General features: G+C 36.3%; 3 protein-coding genes across 3 annotated transcripts; 1 reads left to right on the forward strand and 2 right to left on the reverse strand.

Moving 5' to 3' along the window:
- The first annotated feature begins 53 nt into the window (after nucleotides 1-53).
- LOC101291053 (pentatricopeptide repeat-containing protein At1g03100, mitochondrial-like) lies at nucleotides 54-2,728 on the forward strand. The gene has a single exon (XM_004299827.1). It carries the CDS (start codon nucleotides 210-212, stop codon nucleotides 2,595-2,597), a length of 2,388 nt encoding a protein of 795 aa, XP_004299875.1. The 5' UTR covers nucleotides 54-209; the 3' UTR covers nucleotides 2,598-2,728.
- Nucleotides 2,729-4,519: 1,791 nt separating this feature from the next.
- Nucleotides 4,520-15,024, reverse strand: LOC101291337 (WD40 repeat-containing protein SMU1-like). The gene is made up of 16 exons (XM_004299828.1): nucleotides 14,933-15,024; nucleotides 14,617-14,827; nucleotides 13,628-13,780; nucleotides 12,665-12,713; nucleotides 12,062-12,145; nucleotides 9,731-9,834; nucleotides 9,306-9,392; nucleotides 9,165-9,218; nucleotides 8,598-8,693; nucleotides 7,883-8,010; nucleotides 7,394-7,520; nucleotides 7,255-7,314; nucleotides 7,034-7,141; nucleotides 6,333-6,433; nucleotides 5,916-5,967; nucleotides 4,520-4,896 (listed from the first exon to the last, which is right to left on the reverse strand). Exons 1-16 carry the CDS (start codon nucleotides 14,959-14,961, stop codon nucleotides 4,798-4,800), a joined length of 1,542 nt encoding a protein of 513 aa, XP_004299876.1. The 5' UTR covers nucleotides 14,962-15,024; the 3' UTR covers nucleotides 4,520-4,797.
- Nucleotides 15,025-17,415: 2,391 nt separating this feature from the next.
- Nucleotides 17,416-20,178, reverse strand: LOC101299682 (agamous-like MADS-box protein AGL12-like). Its single transcript, XM_004301420.1, has 7 exons — nucleotides 19,496-20,178; nucleotides 19,307-19,394; nucleotides 18,144-18,205; nucleotides 17,909-18,008; nucleotides 17,789-17,830; nucleotides 17,632-17,673; nucleotides 17,416-17,532 (listed from the first exon to the last, which is right to left on the reverse strand). The coding sequence occupies exons 1-7, from the start codon at nucleotides 19,675-19,677 to the stop codon at nucleotides 17,416-17,418; spliced, it is 633 nt and encodes a 210-aa protein (XP_004301468.1). The 5' UTR covers nucleotides 19,678-20,178.
- Nucleotides 20,179-26,273: the final 6,095 nt, after the last annotated feature.

Genomic DNA, 26,273 nt, shown 5'->3' on the forward strand with positions numbered 1-26,273 from the left:
CAGAGATTGCACGCATCCCAACACTCCCGTAGACCTGAAAATCCAAATATCAATACTTGAACTTCACAATTTCTGGTATCGACTCCGGCGAAGATTCAGGTTCTATCCGTCCTTCTCAAATCACAGTTCTTTATAGCTTCTAGTAGCGAGCAGTAACAATTGAATATAATATTAAGTTAGATATCGAGTTTGTGTTCTGTCTGCATAAGATGCTTTGTACGAGGAAATTCACTCCTGGGAGAACTTCAGTTTGCCCTTGTGTTTTACATGTTGTACAAGCATCGTATGCTAGTTTAAGTTCAGCTAGGTCGTTTGAATCCCAGGTTCGAGCTTGTTCAAATTTTGGGTATGTTTCTGGGTCTGTTGGTTCTCATTGTTTAGCCAAGTCTATTGTGCAAGATTGTATTTTGAGATTACCGAAAAAATCGACATTTGGATTTGGTTTGTTTTCGACTATGGCTGGAACAATCTTGGTCCAGGCTCGAGACCCGGCTAAGTTAAATGTGGAGATACAAAATGCAGTTGATGAGAATAGACTAAATGATGCGTGGAAGTTTTATGAGCAGTATATGGAGATGGATGGGTTTCCTAGGAAGTCTGTTGTTAATAAGCTTTTAGCTGGTTTTGTAGAAAGCTGTGATGTTGAGTGGCTTGAGAAGGCTTATGGGTTGGTGGAGCAGGCTATTGGGGAAAGCAAACAGAACTTGTTGGAGAGAAATATGCTGGTTTTTGTTTCATTTGGTCTCGCGAGAGCTGGGTTGCCAGTTCCTGCGTCGACTGTTTTGAGAAGAATGGTGGAGATGGAGGAATACCCTCCTGTTGCTGCTTGGTCTGCTGTCTTGGCCTACATGTCTCAAACAGCTCAAGGGGCTTATGTTGCTGCTGAGTTGATTCTTGAGATAGGTTACTTGTTCCAAGATCACAGGGTCGACCCACGTAAGAAGTGTAATGCGCCTTTGATTGCTATGAAGCCTAATACAACTGCTTTCAACATTGCTTTGGCTGGTTGTCTCTTGTTTGGAACAACTAAGAAAGCAGAGCAGCTTCTTGACATGATGCCTCGAGTCGGTATCAAAATGGACGCTAACTTATTGGTATTAATGGCACAAATATACGAGAGAAATGGACGGAGAGATGAGCTTAGAAAACTTCAAAGATATGTGGATGAAGCCCATAACCTAACTGATGTCCAGTTTCGCCAGTTCTACAATTGCTTGCTGGCATGCCATTTGAAATTCGGGGATTTAGACTCTGCGTCTAACATGATTTTGGAAATGCTGCGGAAAGCAAAAAAAGCAAGAGGTTCTCTTGCAGTTGCAACACTGGTATTTGATGCTGCTGGAAGGGGAAACAAGTTCCGTCGTGGAGCGATTTCTGAATCATGGCATCATTCAAGCCATAGAGAATCATATGCTTATGGAGACAATAGGTTACCTGGTATTCTTGTATTATCTTATGAAGAGTTTTCTATAGATAGAAATTTCTTGAGACTTGAGGCTGAGGCTAAGGAAGTGCTGGGTGCATTGTTAGCTAAATTGCAGAGCCAAGTTGAATTAGTAACAACTGACCGTGGTATCCTCCAGCCAACTGAAAAAATATTTGCTAAATTAGTAAAGGCCTTTCTGGAAGCAGACAAGACCAAGGATTTGGCGGCCTTCCTTATAAAGGCAGATAGAGAAGATTCCCCAGCTTCCAATGATGATTCAGCCTTGGTAAATGTCATTAATTCATGCATATCGCTTGGATGGTTAGACAAGGCACATGATCTTCTTGATGAAATGTGCTTGGCTGGTGTAAAAACTGGTTCTTCCGTATACGCTGCTCTTTTAAAAGCATATTGTGAAGCAAACCAAGCAGGAAATGCAGCATCACTATTAAGAGATGCTCGTAAGGCTGGGATCCAGCTAGACGCAAGCAGTTATGAGGCGCTGATCCGATCTAAGGTGCTTCAAAATGATACACAGGGAGCTCTTCATTTGTACACTGAGATGAAAGAGGCCAAGATTCCAAAAGCTGGTCATCAGGAGTTTGAGAGGTTGGTGAAAGAATGTGCAGAGGGTTGTGAACCGAGGTTGATGGTAAAGCTGTTGGAGGAAGTGAAGGAAGGGCAGGCGACATTGGATTCTGCTGTTCATGACTGGAACAACGTAATCCACTTTTTCTGCAGGAAGAGATTGATGCAAGATGCTGAGAAGGCACTGAAGAAGATGAGAAGTCTGGGGCATGCCCCAAATGCTCAAACTTTCCATTCTATGGTCACTGGGTATGCTGCTGTAGGAGGAAAATATATAGAGGTAACAGAGCTGTGGGGAGAGATGAAGTCTCTAGCATATAACACCTCAATGAAATTTGACCAGGAACTCCTGGATTCTGTTCTTTACACTTTCGTGAGGGGTGGGTTTTTCAGTAGAGCAAATGAAGTTTTGGAAATGATGGAGAAAGCGAAGATGTTCATTGACAAGTACAAGTACAGAACACTCTTCTTGAAGTACCATAAAACATTACACAAAGGCAAAGCTCCCAAATTCCAGACAGAATCCCAACTTAAAAAGAGAGAAGCAGCATTAGCATTTAAGAACTGGATAGGAGTGTGCTGAGTTAACTATCTTTGTATTCTCTGCTTCATGCATTCCTTGGCTCGAATCGAGGAACTTGATGCAAAAAAAAATCTGGGAAAGGCGATGTTGATCAGCTGCTCTAGCTCATTATCTTGCTGTAGTAATACAAAGATTTGCTTGGTTCACGACGCAAGTGTAACAATTTTCAGAAGCAGGTCTAAGGTTGTGACAGGCTGTGATCTCAGAATGAAGACTTAAGAGACATGCTGTTGTTGTGCTGCAGATATTAAAACATATTGAAGTTCGATATATGGTGTGATTCCGATGAAGGAAATAATTGGCGCCAACAATTTAGAGTATCTGAGAACTTGAGATCATGCAACCTCATTTTAGAGGTAAAATATTTTCTATTCTCAGACTGACCTTGAATTCTTATTATGTGTATGTCTTGGTTTTCTGGCAATGACAGTCAGAGGGGCTGATTATAGAAAGATGACTAAGAGTAAGTTGCTCCACATAGGAATTCTTCAGTACGTCGTAGTGACTAGTGCCTGATCAGTAAAAGTTCTTTTTTTCTTTTTCTTTTTTTGGGAAGAAAAAGAATAGAAACTCCAGCAAGCAAATGTTCTTTCATTGATAGAATCATGTATTGGGGTTACAATCAGAGCTTAAGATATCATTAAGCACATCAGGGAGACCATTCTATTATGAGCAGACTCATAAGCTTCACCCGCAAGTCTATGAGCTGCATTTGCAGCTCGTGGTGCATAGGCAACAGAAATAATATCATCTATACAATGAAGTTCAACACAAATGCCATCAACAATGTTTCCGAATTCCAAACTAAGATAATCAGGTGCCTGCAGGTCATGGCCTGCCATGAGGCAATATGTCTCAGTAACACAGCTCGAAATTTGCTTAGATTGAAGGAACCGTAACGCATCCTTGATGGCAAGCAACTCTACCTGTCTAGCTGAGGTGACAAGTTTTGTGTTACGCAAAAGCACCGAGGAACTGATCCTTTGGTCTCTCAGGACTCCACCCTTTGTATGACCGGGTAGGAAACTAGGAATGATCCATCTACATTTAGTTTTAGAGTACCAGCTGCAAGTGGTGCCATCTATGCATCGCTTCTTCCTTCACTGTAGTCTGTAGATGGAACAGTTCAGTTAGCCTGCTGATGCTCATGCTACCAGGCCATTGCACAACACAATACTTTGTGCGTGTCGCCTTTGATCGGACCATAAAGTGGAATTTCTATTCTTCCAGTGCCCCCAAATAACCATCAACAATTTTTGGAACACTTCAGTTGTGAGTCATAGCTTGTTCAGGCATCCACTCTTTAAAATTAAAAACTGGAGAGTGTAAAATTGTGAAGTTAAAAGGAGCACCTGTAACGATTACTACAGGCGAAACTTTTTTTTTTTTTGGAACACATTTGCAGATTATATCAATCTTTTGTATTTTCTATATGGTAGCATTGATGCCATGTTTAGAACGATGTATATCAATATAAGCACTGGTCTTTAGAGGCAAGTTGCGCACCCCCAAACCATCCATTCGAAACAGAGAAGCTTTACGAGACTGGTTTTCGCAACTTTCACCGGTGATGACAGAACTAACATCTCCATTGTAATCAAAGTATCCAGACTGACTTTAAAAAAAAAAAAAAGTATTCAGACTGACTATCATGCAGATCAGCAGCCAGATCAAATCAAGAGAGAAAGGAAAACGATTAGGAGCACAATCATGATGTAATTAAGTGATAAAGAACCAAAGCAGCGCATAAAACAAATCAATTCGTAATGCCCCTAATGTGGCAACTTAGGATCAGGTATCCAGATCAGGCTCAATAAGCATCATGCTCAATAGTCAATAAGCGTAAATAAGCATCATGCCTTTTGATATCAGTATGGAAAAGATTTATGCAGACCGTAGTTAGAGATTCAGGAGTCAATACTCAATTGTAACTTACCAATTTGATATCAAAAAGTTCGAAGAATCAAATCAATACATCAAAACATCATGAGGCTCATCACACAACTACAACATGAATATGAGATTCAAATAGCTGATATTACATGGTCTAAGATACAAAAAGAAAAAAGACTAGTATCACTTGGTTGAGCGCTGCTGTACAAAATCTCGATTCAGTTGTAGTCCTTGGTGAGTTTGGCATAAAAATCAATCAGCATTCCACATCCACCCATTAACAAAACTACATTTTGACGAGGGGTGTTCAAGGCTTCCATAACTTCATTGTGCAGTCTTCACCAAATGTAGCAAGAAGATTCCTGTGAGGATGATGAGCGAGACCAATGACATCCTTATCATGAATCTGCAAATGTCAAAAAAAATCAATTCAAACAACATTAAATGTATGAATTTCAAGTATAAATCAGATCACATCCACTTGGAGTAATCAGAACTGTGTTTTATAGACCCATATAAAGTACGTCCACATAGAAATTATAGTGTAACGAGCACCAGATGTAATTAGGCTGTCGAGTGTTGCAAGCTTCCCATATAACTCTAACCTAAGAGGCATGCCTGAACCCAAGAGGTTTCACGTGACATCTGTCGTGTGATAAATATATCTAGAAAGATTCTTAGGTAGGGCAAACACATAAGCCACGTGGTACGCCCAGCCAATCGTGTCTCTTTCTTCATTTTTTTGTATTCCAAAACAACCCATGTTTAATTATAATGAATACCCAAAACACCCACATGCATAATGATTGGTCGGGCGTACCGCCATGTGGCGTGCCTGCCCCATGCAAGAATCTCTCATATATCTAACATACAAGTACAATGATATATGTATGCTAACAACTATGTCAGCAAGCACATAGAGATGCCACCAAATACTCATCTCAGTGAGCCCTAAAGATCACTGAAAAAACATTTCATCAACCAAATCAATGTAAATCAGCTTGTGGAAAAGGACCAGTATGTCTGCTTTCTAGCCTATAACTGTCAGCCCTATCTACCAAATTAGAGAATAACCAAATATACTTTATAGTGACTCCATATTTAATCAATGAAACATTATCTGTTTACATTTCCTTTACACATATGGAGCTTAATAACTATACATATTTATAGGCATGTCAAGCAGCCAGTACAGCAAGACATTTTCAATCAGGGAAAATGCCAGATAACTCAACCAAGTAAACATTATAACACAAAGTATCAGGTATCTTCTACTGTCATTTTCTCAACATAGAGCAGTCAGACATTATCCAATATTTTAATCAGTAGTTTAAAAATTGTTTTGATTGCAAATACATGAAATAAGTAAAGCAATATGATGCCCTGGTTGAATACAACTTTATTTTCCATTAGTAAAAGACATACCTTCAATAAATGCTCTAACTTTCCAGATTGGTAACTGAAACAATACAGATTGCTGCATATGGAACAAATCTTGCATCAGATTATGATCAGAAGAACAGAAAGACAGAAACGTGTTGCAGCATCCAGCAACTTAATTGTAGTCATTAGTAATAGAAAATAGAAAACAGATCCATTAAATACTACTTTTAGGAAATTAAAACTTCAAGAGCATGGATATATCCAAAGACGCTAAAAAAACAAAAAATGGAGCCTCTTGAGAGATATGGAAAACAATGTAATTGCTATCTGTATTTTTTCAGTCATAGCAGACAAAGGTGTGCATAGATACATACACAGATGTATATAAGAAAATATAATAATACAAATGTCTAAATATAACAATTTGAAATAAGAGCATGATAACTCTACATATATTACCTGTCTTCACCAACACAGTAAATCCATTCCCCTTTTGGTGACACACAAGCGGCCAGAAAATCTCCACCTTCTCTTTTACCAGATGAAAAACTCTTCACAACCTAAACCATAACAACCAGAAACAAATCTCGTAAAGTTAATCAAACTCAACCGGTATATTATGACTACAAAGGTAATAGCTCTCGACTTAATTACTATCTCAGTACAACCATAGAATAGCTTTCGACTTAATTTGTAATCATTGAATGAGGGCCTCAGGCTCAGAATTGCTGTTTTTAGTTCATTGAGGGCCTAGGCCCCCATTCAACCAAAAGATCAGAGAAAAGAAAAAACAAAGTCAATCAGGCTAAATTTGTTTGTGATGACCTGCCCAATATTGTGATCCAAATTTGTACAAGTTGTTGAGTTGGGATAAGGATGATTATCTTTCCCACAAGAAACAGAAGTTATTGATTAAAAGAAAATTAGAAGTGCCCAGAAAACAAAGATGCCAATACTTGAACTAAAAGAAAAGGAGTTGGCACAAAGAATCTTTGATATTACTTATCTGACTTAGTAGGTCAGATATCAAGTGATAGGCCGAACTTCCATTATTTGGACCAATTTCCAAACCAATTTTTTTTTTCTTAAGGGTCAAACAAAGATACCTAAAAATATGTTCTCCTGCATTTGGTGCAATAAATATAAATATATATACATACCTGTCCTTGAAGTGTCATGATATATATTGATGAAGTCTTATTGCATACAACAATGTGATCATTACTTTTTGGGAAAAGATGAACAGAATTCACGGAAGCATCACCTCCCTACAAGTCAGCAACGAAGAAAAGCCATAGATTAAAGAAAAGCAAATGTCCAAAGCCCATTATTTAGTTTCGTCTGCTAGTAAAATGTACGATATAACAAAGTAAAAGCGCACCCTTAACGGAGGAGGTGGTTTAAATGTCTGTAGACAGTCGGCACTCTTTGAATCCCAGACCTGTAACACATGTACCGTTATGCCTCAAGAAATTGAAAGGCGGCATTCGACAAAAGGACCCATCGGTTAAAGATCTTACCTTGACTGTGCAATCACTAGATGCAGTAATTACGCGAGCACCATCACTTGTAAAGATTGCATTATTAACATAAGATGAATGACCGCGGAATTCTTTCAACAGCTTCCCAGATTTCAAGCCATGTATCCTACGTAAGCCTCACCACACTTAGCTTTATAAGAAGTAAAACATAAAAGCCAAAGTAAAAGCATGCAACAATCAATTATAGAAAGCTTTAATGTAAAAGTCATGGTGTAAGTGTCAGTTTGTCTGCGAATGATGCATCTGGCAACAAATAGAGTTACCCTTGTATAGCATAATTGTTATTAACCTATACACCTCATATGGATCTTATAATGGACAACACAAATTCAGTCAAAAAGTTAACTTGTACAACAATGGTGACAGGACAAATGATTTCGGATATGAACACAAACTTAGTAAAACATTGATCTGCCACTCAAGCAAACATGTACGTAGAGAAATATAACAGAAAAAGTTCAATGAAACCTTGCAGTGCTGTCAAATGAAGTACTAAGTATTTGGCTTCCATCTCGAGAGAAGGTAACACTGGTGACACCCTTTGAATGTGCGTGTTCAAGACGCCGCAAGCACTGACCTGTCCTAATACGCCAAACCTGGAAGAGGAAAAAATTTAATAATATATGAAATCACATTGTAGCATTTCCACTAAGCAGTATAAATAGCAAGACATATGCATGAACTGGAAAACAGTAAGCATATATCTTCTGGCTTGAAAGCATCAAGTACATTGGGATAATAAAGACTAGCAGTAGATACATATTCAGAAATCTTTACAAAACACTCATGAGATATCCCATATAAAGCAAACCAGCTTATGCACATGAATGTTATATGGAGCAAAACTTGACCAAACGTAACCATGCTATATACTTATCAAAGACAGAAACAGAACATTTACATGATGTGAGCAACTCCCTGCACCACATCCCCATGCAAAAACATAACCAGTAACCATACAAAACCGAAAGAAAAATTTACATGCGATTTGCTATCTATACGATGCATACAACATCCCATATGCAATAAGTACAGACACATGATCATAGCAACAGGCAGATGAAGTAAATTAAAAGTTGAGAGTCAATCATTATAGCAACCGCATCCTAAACCACTTGCCATGCCATAAATGAAAAACAACAAAATAGTTTCCTGTGTCCAAGAAACCAAAAGTAGAACATACTTTGATCTTGCCATATTGATCCCCAGATGCAAGCATCTCTGAGTCTCTGCTAAAATCAGCACACAGGACTGGATCATCATGGAGCATGAAAGCTTCCTGAAAAGTGATAATATGTCACCCAAAAAAAAAATGCAGAAGGCAGCATGTCATAATACAAGTTTCAACAAATAGAGTGAGGAATATTCCATTCAGAATTCAAAAACACAGTAGAACCGATTACCTACTAAGATACCATAAGCTAAGAATGGTTAGAATTCTATACTATCCCTTTGGACATATCTGTGTGCCAAAACACTCTTGTTACATTTAGTGCCTGGTGACTGTTTAGTTAGTAACAGCAAAGGTGAAATAACAAATTCAATTTATACCAACCAGATCAATTGTGTTTTACAATGATCACTCTATCTCTTCGCACTATACTAAATACATAAAATCAGACACTACTTTTGGCAGTCTATATAAAAGCAACCAGCCTAACAATAAGAACCAATTTCTTGTCTTAGAATGCATAACAAAGTATTTAATAATTCAGTGATGAATAGACTTTGCCAAGGAATATGTGCTTACATCAGCCTGGTACTGAAGGTCCTTCTTGAGTTTCCCACTTATGTAATCCCATACCTGGTAGTTACACAGTTAGTAATGGTGATGCCTTCAAATCTCATCAAATAGTTTCCTCATGAACAAAAGAAACTCAATGATACATACCTCAATAAATCCATCAAAAGAGGTAGACACCAGAAACTGGCCATCTGGTGAGAACCGAGCACATTCTGCATGACTTTTGGTTCCAAACTGCAGAAAAAGAAATAAGTAATTAAAACAACTAGCCATAGATTAAAACAAAATGTCACAACTGATAAAACTGTAAACATAAGAAATAGATTACTGCAATTCCAAAGTAAGAGAACATGGGCAAAGATGCTACGTTCTAAGACCAGGTCTGCTAGTAACAGTTCTCTATCAAAAGGTTTAACTGCTGCCATACAACACCTCATGGACAGCAGTCTTTGGCTGTATGTATATTGAGTAATTTGGATGGGAAAAATCGAAGGATCTTCAAGACTATTTTGAGTGGGGGTTGGAGGGCATTTGTGAGAAGTATAATGAATACCATTTATGTGTATGCTTACCTTAATTGTGTGTTGAAGAGTTGTTGGATACAAGTCATCCACATCCTGTTTCATAGCTGCTGTTCCCCTAAATAAGTCAAACTGTGTTCCTGGAGGCAGTAATCCTGAAGAGAAAACAAAAGTCAACACAAAGAAAACTTACACGAAGTGAAACTGTGGAAAACATTTTGATTTATGGAAAACAAAAAGGAGAACGATTGCAGTAAATAGAAAGGACCTAATGTATGTACAAGCAGTACAGTTGACAAGAAACAGAGAAGCAAGTCTAAAACACAAAGTTCAAAGTATAGCCAAAACAACAAAGGACCAACCAACGTACGGACCAAAATACAGTCAACCAGATCACGAAATAACAGAAGCATGACAAGACATAGAAGCTTTTCGATCCAGAGTTTAAAAAATACAAAAAATAAATAAATATATAAATAAAAACTTTCTCAGCTTATCCCACAGTCTCCCTGCTTCCACATTTTATCTTCAACTATTAAATCGTTTCAGTCTGACCAAACCAACTAGAAGGCACTTTAGCCCCTTCGCCAACACCTCTAGACACAAAACTTCTCAAGAAATAAAAGATAACAAGAGGATGGTACCCGGCCAACTAACATTTATATCCTTAACCTTCACCAGCCGTACGGTTTAACTTGCACACTAAAGACAATCACTTCCAGAGTAGCATCTAAACGAACCAAGTTTCGCCTAAGTATCTGATCCTTGTAAGCCCAGCTGACACCACCAATGGGTAAGCCCTTCAAAAGCACCTACCTTACTCGCTTATCTCTGTAGCTTCTCTAGGAATTTGGAGAAAAAGTAGACATCCGCATGATTAAATAAACTATCAATAGTATACTTCATTGATCACTAGCCAATATGTTTTTCTCTCATGCCATTGTTCAATATTCTTGTGTCCTAGGCATAGAGGAACCCTAGTAGCTAGATAGTTAGTTGTTCCTATCGAACTGGTAGGAAGGGCAGCTTTGGAACTAACAGAATAGATAGAGAGGTAACCTCAACCGTCCTTATCCAGAGAGAATCCTTGAGGCGGAACTTCCCCCAGAAGATAGTAAAAGGACCTCTAGCTCATAGTTCAATTGGACATGTGGGTTATTTTCGTACAGGTTTATCATGTGGAACCATAGAAGGCATTCAGTGATTAGCTGCTTGCATAAATCTGCTCTTTTCAAGACTGATGGTGCAAGTGCCTCGTGCCATGTCTGAATGCCTCCATGTCAGCAAAGGATGTGCCTATCAGGGCGTTCAAAGCCGCGTGGTAGATCAAGATGGCTATATAATAGGAGTAGCAGCAAGAAAGCATTCGTCAATTCTCGCTAATCCTGAAGCTTACTCAAGTAAAGAACAGTCCCCATACTTTAGATACCTATAATTGATACCATTCAAATACCTCATCTACTAGGTTTATAGTATATTTACACCACCTGTGCTACAGTCTTTAACTCTTGCATCCCTGACTGAGCATGGCAAGAAGCATATCTACCATCTCTGGTCTAGCAATCCAATTTCCATCCTTGGGACTCTCTTGAGCCCCCCTGAACGTAAGTTTGATCTATACCAACCCAAGTTGATCACTTTATCTCTCTATCCTTGTCAAGATATACGTCTATAGTTCCTTTAGAATCTGTAAATTGTGAGTTGTACCGCTTTGGTGACAAATTTACCTCACCAGTAGCAAAACCTAAATAAAAGTTCAGGGTGTAACTTCCCGTTCAGGGTGTAACTTCCCAACCTGTCCCTCTTTGGTAACATTGGCCCTCCCACCTTATGAATCCACATAAACTTCCCTACAAACAATTTATACTCTATTACAAGATCCATAGGTAAGTGCTTTTATTTCAGGTCATCTCATCCTGTCATGTACTCTCAAACAAAAGTATATAGCTGGATTATGTCTCATACGGACATTAGGTTTGTCAGAGACTATTCCTATTTTCTTGGGAGACTATTGAAATCCATTCAGTTAAGATGAATCTAACTACAACACAGTAATCTTTCATCTTGTTCATATTTGATCCATCAACAATATCCATTTTGCAGCACACTATGACGAGATGACTTGGCATGACAAGATAGAAGCTACTTTTCATGGTACTTAAACTCTGGATTGCGTAAGAATCCATCCAGTTTTTATGGCTAATGAAGGAACTATGCCCAAGAAAGAAACAAAGTACTGCAAATGTCAGAGAGAGAGAGAGAGAGAGAGAGAGAGAGAGAGAGAGGCCAAAAGAAATGTAAAATAAATTGACTCAACTCTTGTTTGCAAGAGCCAATAAGCCAAACAGACAAAGCAAAATAATACATGAAAGGAAAAATAACCTTGGTGCTGCTGCCACTTTAGAGCCTGACCGATTAGAGCCATTAATCTTGAAGGTGGCACCACAGTAACTTCGGCAGAAAGTGCTGAAAAATGCGAAGAAAATAAACAAATCAACGATAACACACTGCAGCAAAAAAGAAAAGGTGAAGTATATACTTTTGTTTGACTCAGTCCTATCTATCTTTTGTCAGATTTCAAAATCTGATACCTCTGACAGTATCACACATAAAATTTCCATATCAGGACAACAGGTAGAATAGGAAGAACAGAAGATGGAAAGATTAACATTCAACACGGAATCTTAATACTCAACACGGAATCTTAATACTCATGTATGATGCCACTTTAAAAAACTACAAGTAACGTAAAGTTCATAGAAGCTCTTGGCTGCAAGCTTTGAAGCAAGAGTCATGCAAGCAAGAGAGTAAGTTCACCTGAGGGTTTTAATGAATATAAACAAAGCTTTACATAATTTTAGTTTTCTTCCTCTTAATTATGTATCCTACAATGCTACAAGTGTACTACTTCCTTCCAGATTAATAACTTACTGGGAATATTCCCAACTAAATCTTATGGCAGTAAGAAGCAACAAAAAGTAAAACCTTGAGCAATTTGTGCACGCCGTTTCTCTTTCGTCGAATCTTGATAAGCCTGAATAGATAAGGAAATATTTGATATCATTAATTTCACAGAAAGCAAAACATACTCAAATAAATTAGGTTGTTTTTAGAAGAGAAACAACCAATAAAAAATATTCATATAGAGGACAAGAAAAACGGCAGAGAAAACAGGAAAAATTATGACCAAACACATTAATCTAGCAACAAAGACACATCAATTACTCCACCACAACTACAAAGTTGTGCGAAATAGTTACCAAATGAATTTTTGTAAGATCTGAGAAGTTCTTCACCTCAACCCATCAATAAGTCTCAAAGAATCCCACTGTGCTCAATCTAGATTAACCAAAACATTATAAAGTCCAAAAAGACTTGGCTATTCTGCCCTTACCCACACTCTAAACTGAATGTTCAACGTCTCAAATCACTCCAGGTTTTCCTCCAAAAAACACCCTTTGAAACAAACCAACCAGGCAGTTGTTCTTTAAGCAGCCAACAAACAAAAAGATGCATGCAACATTACTAAACCTTCAAATTTTTGATCGCAACATAGTCATTTTATTTGTTTATCAGCTGACATGAGGTGCATCATTAGTTTATCTTATCTTGGAGATTGACAGCTCTTCGAAAAGAAAAAATAATAGAAAAAAAAAACGACAAGATTTGGCAAAATACTAACTACAAGGAAAACAACAAGATCAGATTTGGTGAAAATGCGAAATGCTTGGTTAATGTTTCTTAAAAATAGACAAATAACCCATTTTGCACATTTCTTTTTCTGTAAATTAGATAGACAAGAAAACGGATAGTAAAAGAATAGCTGAGAACTGGCAAGATACCACAGAAGTTGCATAGATAGGGATGAAGGAAAGGGTTGAAAATCTTGTTTCTATGACAAGTCTGAAAATAACTCATGTATTCAATAATTAAACAAAACTTTCATACCTCATTTGGGTCGAAATAAGTTCTGGCATGGAGATGCTCCAGTCGCAAGTATCTTTCTGGTTGTTCTTGTTTCATTACACCCATTACCTGAGTGTTTCTTAAAATAGAACGAGCAGTCTCCACTTCTCGAAGTTCAATCATTTCCAGTACAATCTACAGAAGTTACAAGAAAGGAATCATCACGACTTGTGCAGCTGAATCTTAACGACAAACATCTAAATCAATATACTACAATGTGAAGAAAACTTAAGATCAGATACTACTATCAAGTACAGAAAACTTGGGTTGAGATACTACTAAACTCCTTAGCCCTATACAAAAATACTACACCAAAGCAACATTTAGTGTCAACTGGTTTAACAGATAGAACGACCAAAGAAAAAGTAGAAGAATGGACTGCCCTCCCGCAACATCTCCCAGTTGAGTCTTATTAGTCCACCTCCGATCTTTGAATCTGTTACTCATCTTACATGCTCATAATTTGTCAATGATCAATTCTTTCGTGCAGAGTGCCCTTAGGTAGAAGTCTGGATGGCTATCTATAGCCTACTCTTTCCACTCAATAAGCCTCAACTATATTCCTCACCTTATATGCCTCAAGTTCAAGAAACACTTAAAATTGAAAACACTTTCTCGGATCAGAAAATCTACTCTTTTTTCTCTACTTAAGTTTTCACAAGTGTATCTTTGCATATGCTATGTCCCTCACTTCAGCCCTAATCACAAGCATTCCATCAAAAGTGAATACTTTCTTATATCCTGCATTATGAGCCGTAATCACTACCAACCCAGTAAGCTTTGCTATTGCTATCTACAACACTACACCCTATGTACATTAACCGCGCATCGAGCTCATAAGTAAAGCGACATCCAAGTACAAATACATAACAGCAATGAGCTAATACCAGAATGGATACTTTCGCTATTCCGAAATTGAAAGAATTGACATTGGAATTGCAATCAAACAACTCTAAGTAATCGATACGCACCTGCTCGTACAAATCCTCCAACTTATTCCTGGGCAGTTTAAGCTGAGCCACCTGAGGCAAAACCGCATCCCACCTTCCACTATTAACATCAGCCACAAAAGTCTCAACACTATCAACAGTGTTCAGCGAAACCTGGCACTCGCTCTGTAACGTCTGAAACGTTTGGTGCAGCGAATTCTCTTTGCAGAATTGAAGCACAATCTTTATCACACTGAAACCACACACAAAAACGAATCACAAATTGAAGAGCGCAATTGAAATCTATAAGAATTCGAAGAGTAAGCAACGGAATCGATAATTTGAGGCGAAAACATACTCTCGAGCTTCGATTTCCAAGGTCGACATCGTCTCTGTAACTGGGGCTAGTCGGAATTTTGAATGAGAAAGAGGTAGAGCGATTTAGGGTTTTACAGTAACTTCTCGGGGGCTCCTAACGGAAAAGGTTAAATACATATAAACTCACAAACTTTATTATTGAAAACTAGCCTCAGTCTTTCCCGTGGAAGAAGTTTTATTTGAAACTGCTCTAACGTGATTTTCTTTTAGATAACACCCCATTAAATGTGAGATGAAACTACCATACAGTCCTGTTTTTTTCTCCTCGTCTTTTTTTCCTCCCTATAATTCGAATGGTGTTTTACAGTAAAACCCATAATAAGTATTATTTTAGTTTTTAAAAAATTTCTACTACCTTAATTTTTTTGGTAATTAAAAAAAAAAATTTCACCGAATACACTAAAAAAACATCATAGTAGAGATAGTAGAGATTTGGAAGGAAATTTTGCAATTGCACGTATTTTTTTGTTTTATACACCCAATGCACCCTCTCTTTTCTTTTCTTTTTTTTGCCTTTTTTTTATTATTTTAAAGGAAAGGAGCCATGCTTCCATCAATTAAAACGACCTCATTTCGTCAAGGTAAGGAATAGGCACCTATAATTACCATTCAAGGTAGGGAAATAGGCACCTGTTATTACAAACTAGAGTACCACCGATTGCCTCACCAAGAAGTGCCGGAAAGGTATATTCAGTTAACCACAATGAGGGTTGGGGTCGACATCATGCTAGACCATGTAGTTTCAATTTAATCATTAACACCCTTGTATTTTTCGATTTCATCAGCGGTATCCAATCTATAGAGCTCCATCCAAATTGAAAGTTAGATCCAACGTTGGAAACCACTTTCAAGACAAATAAACATAAATTATATATTTTCTTCAAAATCAATTTAACCTTATTGTGGGTCTTTGACATTGTATTTAACATTAAATCTAGATGCAACTTAAAAAATTGGATACGGCTGATGAAACTAAAAAATATACGGGTGATACTAATTAAATTGAAACTAAACATCGTTGGTGAGTCCTTTTGTGGTGATAGAGTTGGATGGGGATACCTTTAAAATTATGGTGAATTATCTAATTCTAGATTAGGCGGTAAGATGCAATTTTTCACGGAAAAGTGATGGTAGTGATGTAGTGGGTGAGGAGATTGAAGAATAAATGAGGGGAGAGAGAGAGAGAGAGAGATTGTGTACGAAAAAACAAGACGAATTACAGGTAATCTACTTCAAAGTTGAGGAAAGCTCTAGTAAAAACTGTAAAATAGATGCTCAGGAAAGGGCTCATATGTTCTCTATCAAATTATTGCTACAAAATGTTGGTGAAATTACAAGAAAAATTATAATTTCAAATAATAGAAGCTTGTTGACAATAGGCTGAGACGCGGGTATCTCGCTCTCTTTAAGGAGATTCAAGCCCTCTGCGGAATAACACCGGTGCACCAAACTCTTGACTTGTCCCCTCTAGGATACAACAGTCCAACAACAAGTTGTATGACTCACACCAATCGGCACAAATTGGAGGAACTCAAAGCTCCACCACAAGAACACTTTTCTTTGGCCGACTAAAAAACACAATGACACCTTGGGGAATTTTGATGGAAAGTTGATGGGTGAATACGTAGTTGTAATATATGTGGTGTATATCTTCATGCAACAAATGGTGGTATATATAGGCTTATAGGACACTCCTTATGATTAATAGGTAATAACCAACAGTCATAGGTTACAAGAAATAAAAGCAAATAAATCAAGTAACCACCATGAGTTACACAAATAAATGTAAAACTGTTTTTTTTAAATAAAAACTAAAAGAAACACCCAAATAAATTCAAAAATAAATTATAATATTAAAATGCAACAACACTAAACACAATATATATACAAACGAATAGGTGTGCTCAAGTGAGGGATAACTTTAATTAAAAGACAACAAGGGACAAATGCATCTCAAACACATGTTTTACACGTAAAAGTATAACTTATAACTACACAAAATTATGAATTTATTCTCATTCCTAAAAAAATTATGTATTTATTTCCAGCCGTCATATTCATTTGCCCCTTCACATTCCCTCAAAAACTATCCTTTAGGTGAACAAGCCTATACAAATGGATGCGTGTGGCCATTTATATTTGGAATGAGTGTCGAATTGTAGGTAGTGTAGCAGCTTCGGACTATGGATGATATTGCCAACTAGTGAAAGAAGTCAATAAATCAAGATGATGTAATAATAACAAACACACTAATATTATAGTATCACCAACGATGTATCGATCATCAGTACAAGGCAAGAGACTAGAGTGCTTCAAATAGCACCAAATTGTACAATACACTAATTGATGTACGTATTGATCGACGTGTAATCTAGGTCTCTAGATCATTATTGATACAAAGCTCATAATGTTTTTATTTCCTCACTTTCATTTCCCAATAAGATACATACTTTTCAATTCTAATTAAAAACCAAAGTTGCTTCCTAACAGTGAAATTATATCATCATTTGGTATGGTTAGTGGATATGGGGTATCAGTCGCCACTGGCATAAGGTTAGTGACTCCACTGTTCTCTTCAATCTACATGCCAAAAAAAAAAAAAAATGGTCACCTATAAATGGAAAAAGAAATTACTAGCATGTTTCGAACTGAATAAACTTGAATACGAATATTTTATACCTTGTCTTGAAGATACTTATTTGCAGCAGTCAGTATTCCTTCCTTCAAAACATGAATGTAATTTTGTTGAGAAACAGCAAAAACATTATATGGCAACAAAACAAGTAAGAATATGTTGAAGTACGTCAAAAGTGATCGATCAAACTTTCGAACTTACTGAATTCCTCAACAGTTGAATCTCTTGCAGTAAAATGTCCATCTGTTGTTTATGAACAATATAGGTTTAGAATAAATTTATATATAAATACTTACTCACGTACGTATATAATTCAATTACCTTTGCAGAGCGGACGTGGTAAATCCAAAGTTCGAGATGTTTTTCAAGCACTTGTAGTTCATCCAAAGACATTGTCCCAGCACCTCCTCCGAACATATACCTGCAGTAGTGTTTTCATATAAAGATTTTATTTTTTTCATTCAAATTTTTCTTCAATTCCGAAACTAATTAATTATTAATTTCATTATACATTCTGAAAATACTTAGACTAATGAGGTTGGTTATTTATGCTTACCTGAGACCTTTCTGTAGTATTTCAATCTCCTGTTTCAGCAAGTTACACTCTTTTTTTGCATCCTGCATGTACCAATATACAAGATATTATATCTATAAGCATCACTAGTAAACTTCTACAATTTGTCAACATATGACATACGTACATATATAGCACAATAATGCATTACAGATTACATAAAATAGGTTGTTGTGTTTGAGCAAATATTCAAAAACTATTTAGTTGGGTATAGATGACAAATCTTGAAATACTTGTATTTGGGTATAATTTACACTTATTCTCAAAATATTTTAGTTTCAGATCGATCACACTTCATTTATTTATATTCTTGAGATAATTTGTATTTCCTATAGAAGTTACTTTATGCTTGAGTGAATGTCTAGATAATTGACTAGGGTGAAACTTCAAGGCTAAATGGTGTACGTCTACATGCATAAATGGTGTACGTCTACATGCATGCATGCATGTAAACCCTAAACCAGAGACACCTCACGTTTTCCCGCTAAATTTAAAGCTAACGTTAGCTTGTTGTGTTACAAATCCACAATTTGACATGATCTGAAGGCTTTTACATACATAAACCTGACTTAGCTAGGTTGATCAATTGATCAACTATATCAAAACAACTAAACTAACGAAGAGATTATTGATCTGGAACTCTAAAAGCTATAACAATCGCAACACTCGCACTGAAATTTATTTTATATGATTTATGGACAAACCAAGAAACATGGTTGAAAATCAAAAGCGAGCAAAAAAGTTTGATGCATGATCTGACAGGTACACAATAGATTCTCATAATCAAGTTTTTAACTGTGGAAATGTGATTCTGGTAACAGGTGTGTTGATTTCATGATCCAAAGTGTTTTGATCTAGAAAGATTATTGGTGACTATGTCTTCTCTTTCTAGTTTGGCGAATAAGCGTGCATTAAACTCACTTCTCTAGTCTTGCAAGAAGTAATTGCTTAGTAGAACTAGCATCTGATGCTACCTGCACTACCTTTCTAAATAAACAATATTGCCTTTTTTACTTATCAACATTCGTTTGATACTTGTTTAGTCTTGATACAACAGTACTTTCCAACATATATGCAATATGTATATAAAATAAAACTAAAAGCAAAAGGTAGTGAAAGAGCTGGGAGAGATTGATATATTGTACCAGAGTCTGGGTTTCCATGACAGGTTCAGCCTGAGGTACTCGAGCAGGCTTCGTTTTCATGTACCTTTCAATAAGCCCTTGCATGGATCTAGCATGGTATTTACAAACCAAATAAGTTCACGTACAAGAATCAATGCATGGTCCTAACAATGACAAATATTAGTAACAGAGAGATAGATAGATATATACCCTTTGGTGGCTAGTTCAAAGAGCTTTCCATGGGAAGAGTAAATCAGAACTCCAATATCTGCATCACACAGCACAGAAAGCTCCTTAGCCTTCTTCAAGAGCCCTGCTCGACGCTTGCAGAAGGTAACTTGTCGGTGCACCGGGTTCTCGATCTTCTTCATCTGAACCTTTCCACGAGCCATATCAATTGGTTGATCCAACAAAAGCTGTAGTTACCAGCTAGCTAGCTACTTGTCCTTACAACCTAGCTAATTACTGAGTATATGGTAACTGGTTTGATTGATTTGTTGGCTGGATTTTCTGTGCAGCCAACCTCCCACTAGTTTGAACTAGCTTCGAGGTTGTTGCAGACCTTTTTTTGTGAGAACAAACTTCTCTGAGAGCTTAACTGCCTCTTAAGTATGAAGAGCTAATCGATTTGTGCTTATATACCTCTTCTGGATTCCCTTCTATCTCTTCTCAACCCCTGTAAGAATATATACTTAGTGATTGGAACCTACTTTTACAAGTCACTAAGCTTTGTATAACGATTAGTTAAGCTTAACTTGATCTTAGTGTGCACCCATTAATTAATCATATGCCACCTATATATTTATCGATTATACAATGCTATTCCACTAATTCAGAAGTTTAGTTAATGGCAACGTCGTATTACGTCATTATTTACACCAATTCTCTAATGACGTTAAATTCGAGATGTTACAAGAGTTTTTATGTAGTACTGATTCTCTTTAATTCAAAATTTTGATTAAACTGTTAGTGAGTTGTGGTTTAAGTGCTTAATTGACAACGTTCATGAAGTCATGAATTCAAACCTATAGACTCTTTTATATGGAGCTAGCTAGATTGAAAACATCAGGTTATGGCCCCTCTCTTCTAGATTTCGTATCCAGGAGACCGTACATGCAGCAACAGTCTCAGTTGAAGGAAAAGTATCCTCTAACATATCGATCAAAAAAGGGAAAGTACTAGGTTAATACCCAACTTGTGGGACAATTGATGAAATCTAGTCAGCATGCAATTCAATTGGATCGATGCTTTTCATTCATGTGCTTCCCATCATCAAAAACTTAATGAACCAATGAGCTGCCCATGTTGCATTGCTTAACCTTTTACAGAGTAACAAACCCCCCTCGCTTAGTTCAAGCTTTCTAAAGCTTATAAATTGTTTAAAACCTCTAAAGTTCAGGTCGATCATGATGTTGTTTTGATTATAATTGTTTTTGTTCATCTTAACTTTGAAGCTAAGAATCGTGTCAAATCCCACACCTTGAATAAAAATGGGGATCTTCTGCTTTGAAATCTAGGATTGTAGGCTCTAAAAGAAGGTGGCTTAAACAGCCGCCGCGTGGATGCATATAGCTCTTTTCTCAGTGTAAAGCTTAGTTAATTGGATTCGAAATATCTTTTGTTAAAACACTAACTAAGCCACTTGTGTTTCAAAATCAGGTGAATGGAAATTAAAAAATATCACTAGGAAATTAAGTAGAGCACTAGTTTGTTTGATTTCGGATGCAGGAAGAGATTAAGGATTGGAGTAATTTTGAAGAATCAGGTGTTGTTATACAAGGTGTCGGTGAGCTGTGACTTAATTACTTAAGATGTTATCGAACAACTTTAAAGTCATAGATTCAAATCGCATTTTCATATGATCACGTATTGTTATACAAGGTGTCGGTGAGCTGTGACTTAGTTACTTAAAATGTTAGCGAATAACTCCAAAGTCATAGATTTAAATCTCATTGTCATATGTAAGGTGTGAGAGTTATTTAATAAAAAATATTTAGATATAAAAAATGTGTTGTTCAAATACATTAATTTTATACTTATCTATTATATTAGTTCGAATAAAAACAGCTAAACTCACCTATTTATCATCTGGTTCTTCTCGAGCTGCCCTCAGTGTTTTATCAAAGTTGGCTGACATGGTTTTGCCGCAAAAACATATACTCACAGCACAGTTTTATTACAAAATGCCGTATCAGTACTCTTACATGTTGGGCACCTTACAACTTGGGTAGGTTGGTGCTCAAATTTTTACACATTCACACCATGATTTCTTAGAAAACTAACGTCGAAAAACTTAAACATCAGTCACACGATGGGTTGTCAATATACGTCGTTTGATAGGCATTGTTTGATCGATGCAGTTTTTGTGGTAGTGTGGGAGGTTATGAGTTCGACTTATGCAGTTGTAATTTACCTTATAGAAAAAAAAACCTAAATTTATTCCTAAACACAACCTTAATTCTTGCCATCTGTCATGACAAACTTGGAGCCTAAGAACTCGTATGGTGTATGGTGTTATTTCATTTATAAACAAAACGATAATAATTACATGCTAGTGTTATTAAAACACCCTTTTGTGTTATTTACACACCCATCTATAATGAGAACTAATCATGAAACAAACTCAAGTAGCAAGTTTGTAAATAAAAGAATTAAATTCAGTTTACCCCCTTGCGGTTTGGAGGTGACTTCATGTTAGTCCCTACACTTTTCTTTTCATCAGTTTACCCCTTGAACTCTTCAATTTCTGTCTGCCGTGCCTAAATTGTCATATTCCGTTTGAATTGACCTTTAATTATCAGCAGTTAAGGTCCGATTTGGACATATAAGGTCCGATTTGCCCAAATTCTAGATACTGGCCTCACAGTTAAGGTTAAAATTATCAGCAGTTAACGTCTGATTTGGACAGAATATAGGACATTTGGTCACGCTTGAGGAAAATTCAAAAGTTTGAGGGGTAAACTGATGAAATTGAAAGTATAGGGATTAACATGAAATTACTCCCAAATCTCATGGGGGTAAACTGAATTTAATTCTAAATAAAATTGAAATGTGTGGATAGGAAAATAGATGGGGTGTGTTAATAATACAAAAGGGTGTTAATAACATTATTACAACATATTAAATTTCAATATATAACTCTTTGAGTGAACCCTACTGATGCAGTGAATCCACGAGAGAATCTGGAATCCACCAGAATAGTTGAGAAAATCTCAAGGGTTTTATTAATATGAAAAATGACGACTACAACTGATAAAAAGTCTTTATATAGAAAAATAAACCCTAGTGCAACTAATAACCAAGCCTAAAAGCTCATTAGGTTAAAAGAAAACCAAATCCAAAATAAACTAGAAAACCTAAAATAATATTAAATGTCGAATCGGATTAACAAAACGATATCTTTTGGCCTAAATCTGATAGGTCTCATTAAAGTGAGTCTTGTAGATCTAATTGTTCCCATTCCGGAAAGGTATTATGCGTTCCAAATGGACATTTGGGTCAAAAGTTACTCCAAATTAGATTGGCTTATGAAAATCAGATTTCACATAAGCACGAAAAGTCTAAAACAACATCTTCTTGAATATTTCAGCGGTTAGCAACCTCTTGACACGAGAATTACCGATCTTCATATCATTCTTTTTTATTATTCGCCGCTTTCTGACTTTTATTTTTTTCTGTATAAATTTAACTCATTCTCGTCCTACATCACCTACTGAGCGAAAACAAAAAAAGCAAAGTAAACCCTATAGAGCGTCGTTATAGTGGACTAGTGTCTGGGACTAGTATTTCATCCAATAACCTCAAACAAGGTGTAGGTTTTGTGGTTGCTTTGTCGTCCAATCTGAGAAGAGGTCATGCAGGTGAGAAGCCAAATCAAACTCGATGACCTGTGGGTCGGGCTGGACTTGTTCTTCCCAAGGTTAGGATGCGGGCAAAAGGAGGCGACATCACCTAATCGACTCCATGATTCACTCAGACCAGATCGGGGTGATCGAGTTAGTCTGGGTTGCTTGGAGTCACCCGGTAGAGAAGGGGTAGCAACGATGCATGCTATTACGTTAGGGGAGGCGAAGAAATTGTTGGGCGACCTGGCATTGCTCGGTGCAGTGGGTTGGCCGTCGGTGGGTGGACGTTTCTAAGTCGCTTCCTCATGCAAATCGTTGGCAAGATACAAGCATGAACATTTTATCTTGATCTAGGATAGATGAGTTTTGGGCTTGGGCTATGGGTATGGGCCCAAAATCTTTACTTTTGTTTTATTATTTTCTATCATTTTAGCAAATATTGGGTTTATCTCATGAGTAATTTTAAATACACACCCTTAATCTCTTAATACACATCTCTTACTTAATACACTACTCATCTAATTTTTCATTTCAATATTATACTAAATACACATCCCAAACTGTCTAAAATACCCTCAATATCTAAAACTAATAATAATCTATTATTTAATATAATTATTATATTTTTACTATTTCACAACTCTTTTTACTTATTCTCTTTTATTTTCTGTTAGATTTTTTTTGATTGGGTTAGAAATTTTTTCTTGATATTTTTCAATTTATAATAAAAAAAGTAACATTATATTCGAACTCCAAATCTCCAATATGACATCAATCGGCTAGAATTTGAAGAAAAAAAAATTGAACATACATAATTTTTTCAAAGTGAAGAAACTAGTAGAAGTATAATAGCATAACTAAAGTTGATAAAGAAAAAACCCAAATGAATCGGTAAATAGTACATGTGATTAGACAGTAGTTGAAATTCAGGTGATGGATTTTAGAGAAGATGTTTTTATTTCTTTTCTTTTGATGCATAGTAATAGTGGAGAAGAGTTAGATTTTAGGGAAGAGAAAGTTTTTTTTTTCCCTAATAATTGATGGATGTTTTTGTAATTAAACATATCTATAAAATCTGATGTGAAATATAAAATAATAGGGATGTGTATTAAGAGATTAGAGGTGTGTATTTAAAATTTCTCTTATCTCATCAATAATACCTTACTCTTTTTAGTATAGGACGTGAAGGGCCATGTGTCGGTCTATACACCTTGCATGTGTGTCTTATTTGCGTGCTTTAGGTAGACAACGTGCCTCTCGCTTGGTCAAATAGTCACAACCTTTTGGTGGGAGGATGAACCTAAGTGTCGTCTAGTTTATTCTCTAGCGACAACATAGTAATAAAGCTGCATTATTGTACATATAGTGATCTTAGTTTCCATTATGTCGTCGTTGTCTCAATCGTCATTAGAGGAATACTTTTTGCTAGTTGATGCTTATTAGAATACATGTCCTGCTTTGAGGTTCTCGATATTATTTCGAGACTTCTTCTAGATGCTTGTTATAATCAAAGGTTTAGTCTCCATGTCCCCATGTATGCGACAGTTTATTAATGAAGGCTTGAAGACAACTGCACCGGCTCTTTATTCATAAGAATTTCTTCATTGTTACTAATTTCTATAAAAGTTATCAATTAAGTTGATACAATATCATGACTAAATAACCACTATGCATGTAGTTTATTTTTGATTTCCAACAGTTTCTTCATATCTTAATTTTCCTCTTATTTACGAAAAAAACAAGTCTTTTTGCTACTATAGATTCTCTATGACTATCTTTATTTTACGTTGTGTTTAGATAAAATAATTTTAATTTTTATAAGAATTTCAAAATTATAGGAATTACAATTTTATGAATTCAAATTCCATTAATTAAGAATTCAGTTGTTTGGATTTCATGATGTAAAATTTTAAAATCACAAGAATTTGTATTTAGACTAACCTCAATCAAGGAAATTGACAAATGACACATATTTTGTGAGGAATTCAAGTCGGAAATTTAAGCTTTCAAATTCCACGATTATTTTCTAGTGGAAATTGCTAATTCTACGGGATAAGAATCCAAACGGGGGAAACAGTCATAAGACGTTGGGAATTCCCTATTTTTGATTAAATTACTGGGAATTCACCTGCATCCAAACACACTGTTAGAGATAATGTGGAAAGAGAAAACCACTCTACAAGAAAATATCATCATCGATAACCCAAAGTTTTTCGTAAAAAGTCAAACTTTCTCGTCGGATTGAAAATGTAACGACTTTGGTTTGTTACAAAAAAGAAGTTACATTAATTAAGGCCGCTTGAGAGCAACCGCACCAGTCTAAATTACAAAAAACATAGAAGTTACATATAACAACCCGGGAAGCAAATAAGATAAATATAAGTGAAATAGGATTATAATTATAATCTAATAAATACATTACCTAGGTTCAATATATGTTGTTGATTGCTCCAACGGTATTTTTAGCTCTTTACTTTTGTATTGAGGGGATTTATCCTTACTTAGAATCATTTTGAGGGGATTATATATGTACTCCTTAACCATATTCCCCTAATCCCCTCGAAGGGATGTTTCTCACCCTGATTTAACCTTACCTATATTCAGCTTGAGGAGATTTCATGTCACTAAAATCCGGTTTGATTGCTTTCACCTTTTGGCATTTTCTTGAAACAGGTTCCACTGCATATTAGGACACTTTCTAAATATACAAATTTTCCAAACCAACGTTACTTTTATATTCCCCTAACTGAATTCTTGACTTGTGTACGTAAGTTGTACGTGTTTGGGGTAGCTAGGCCTTTTCCATAAGTTTGAAATGAGTTAACATGTCACATCCCGACCCTTATATTTTTACCTTATTTACTAGCCTGATTATAATAAGAATTTTACCGTCTCCGTCATTGAGTTAATAGTTAATTAGTCCCTAGAGGAGTTTCGGGGACGATTATGTGCGGAGGATTATTCGTATGAGGAAAATACGACGACGGTAAAAATAGTAAATTTTAGCTTATAAAAGGTAATTTTTATTCGGGTATTATTTTTTCGGGGTGTTTTATTTTTGTGGGAGTTGGGTATAAGGGGGAGTTGGACCGGTTGGAGAGGCCCAACCCTTTTCCCTCTCTTCTCTCCTGTTTTTCCCTTTT

This window comes from Fragaria vesca, linkage group LG5 (assembly GCF_000184155.1).
Source record: "Fragaria vesca subsp. vesca linkage group LG5, FraVesHawaii_1.0, whole genome shotgun sequence".
Taxonomy (NCBI): Eukaryota; Viridiplantae; Streptophyta; class Magnoliopsida; order Rosales; family Rosaceae; genus Fragaria; species Fragaria vesca.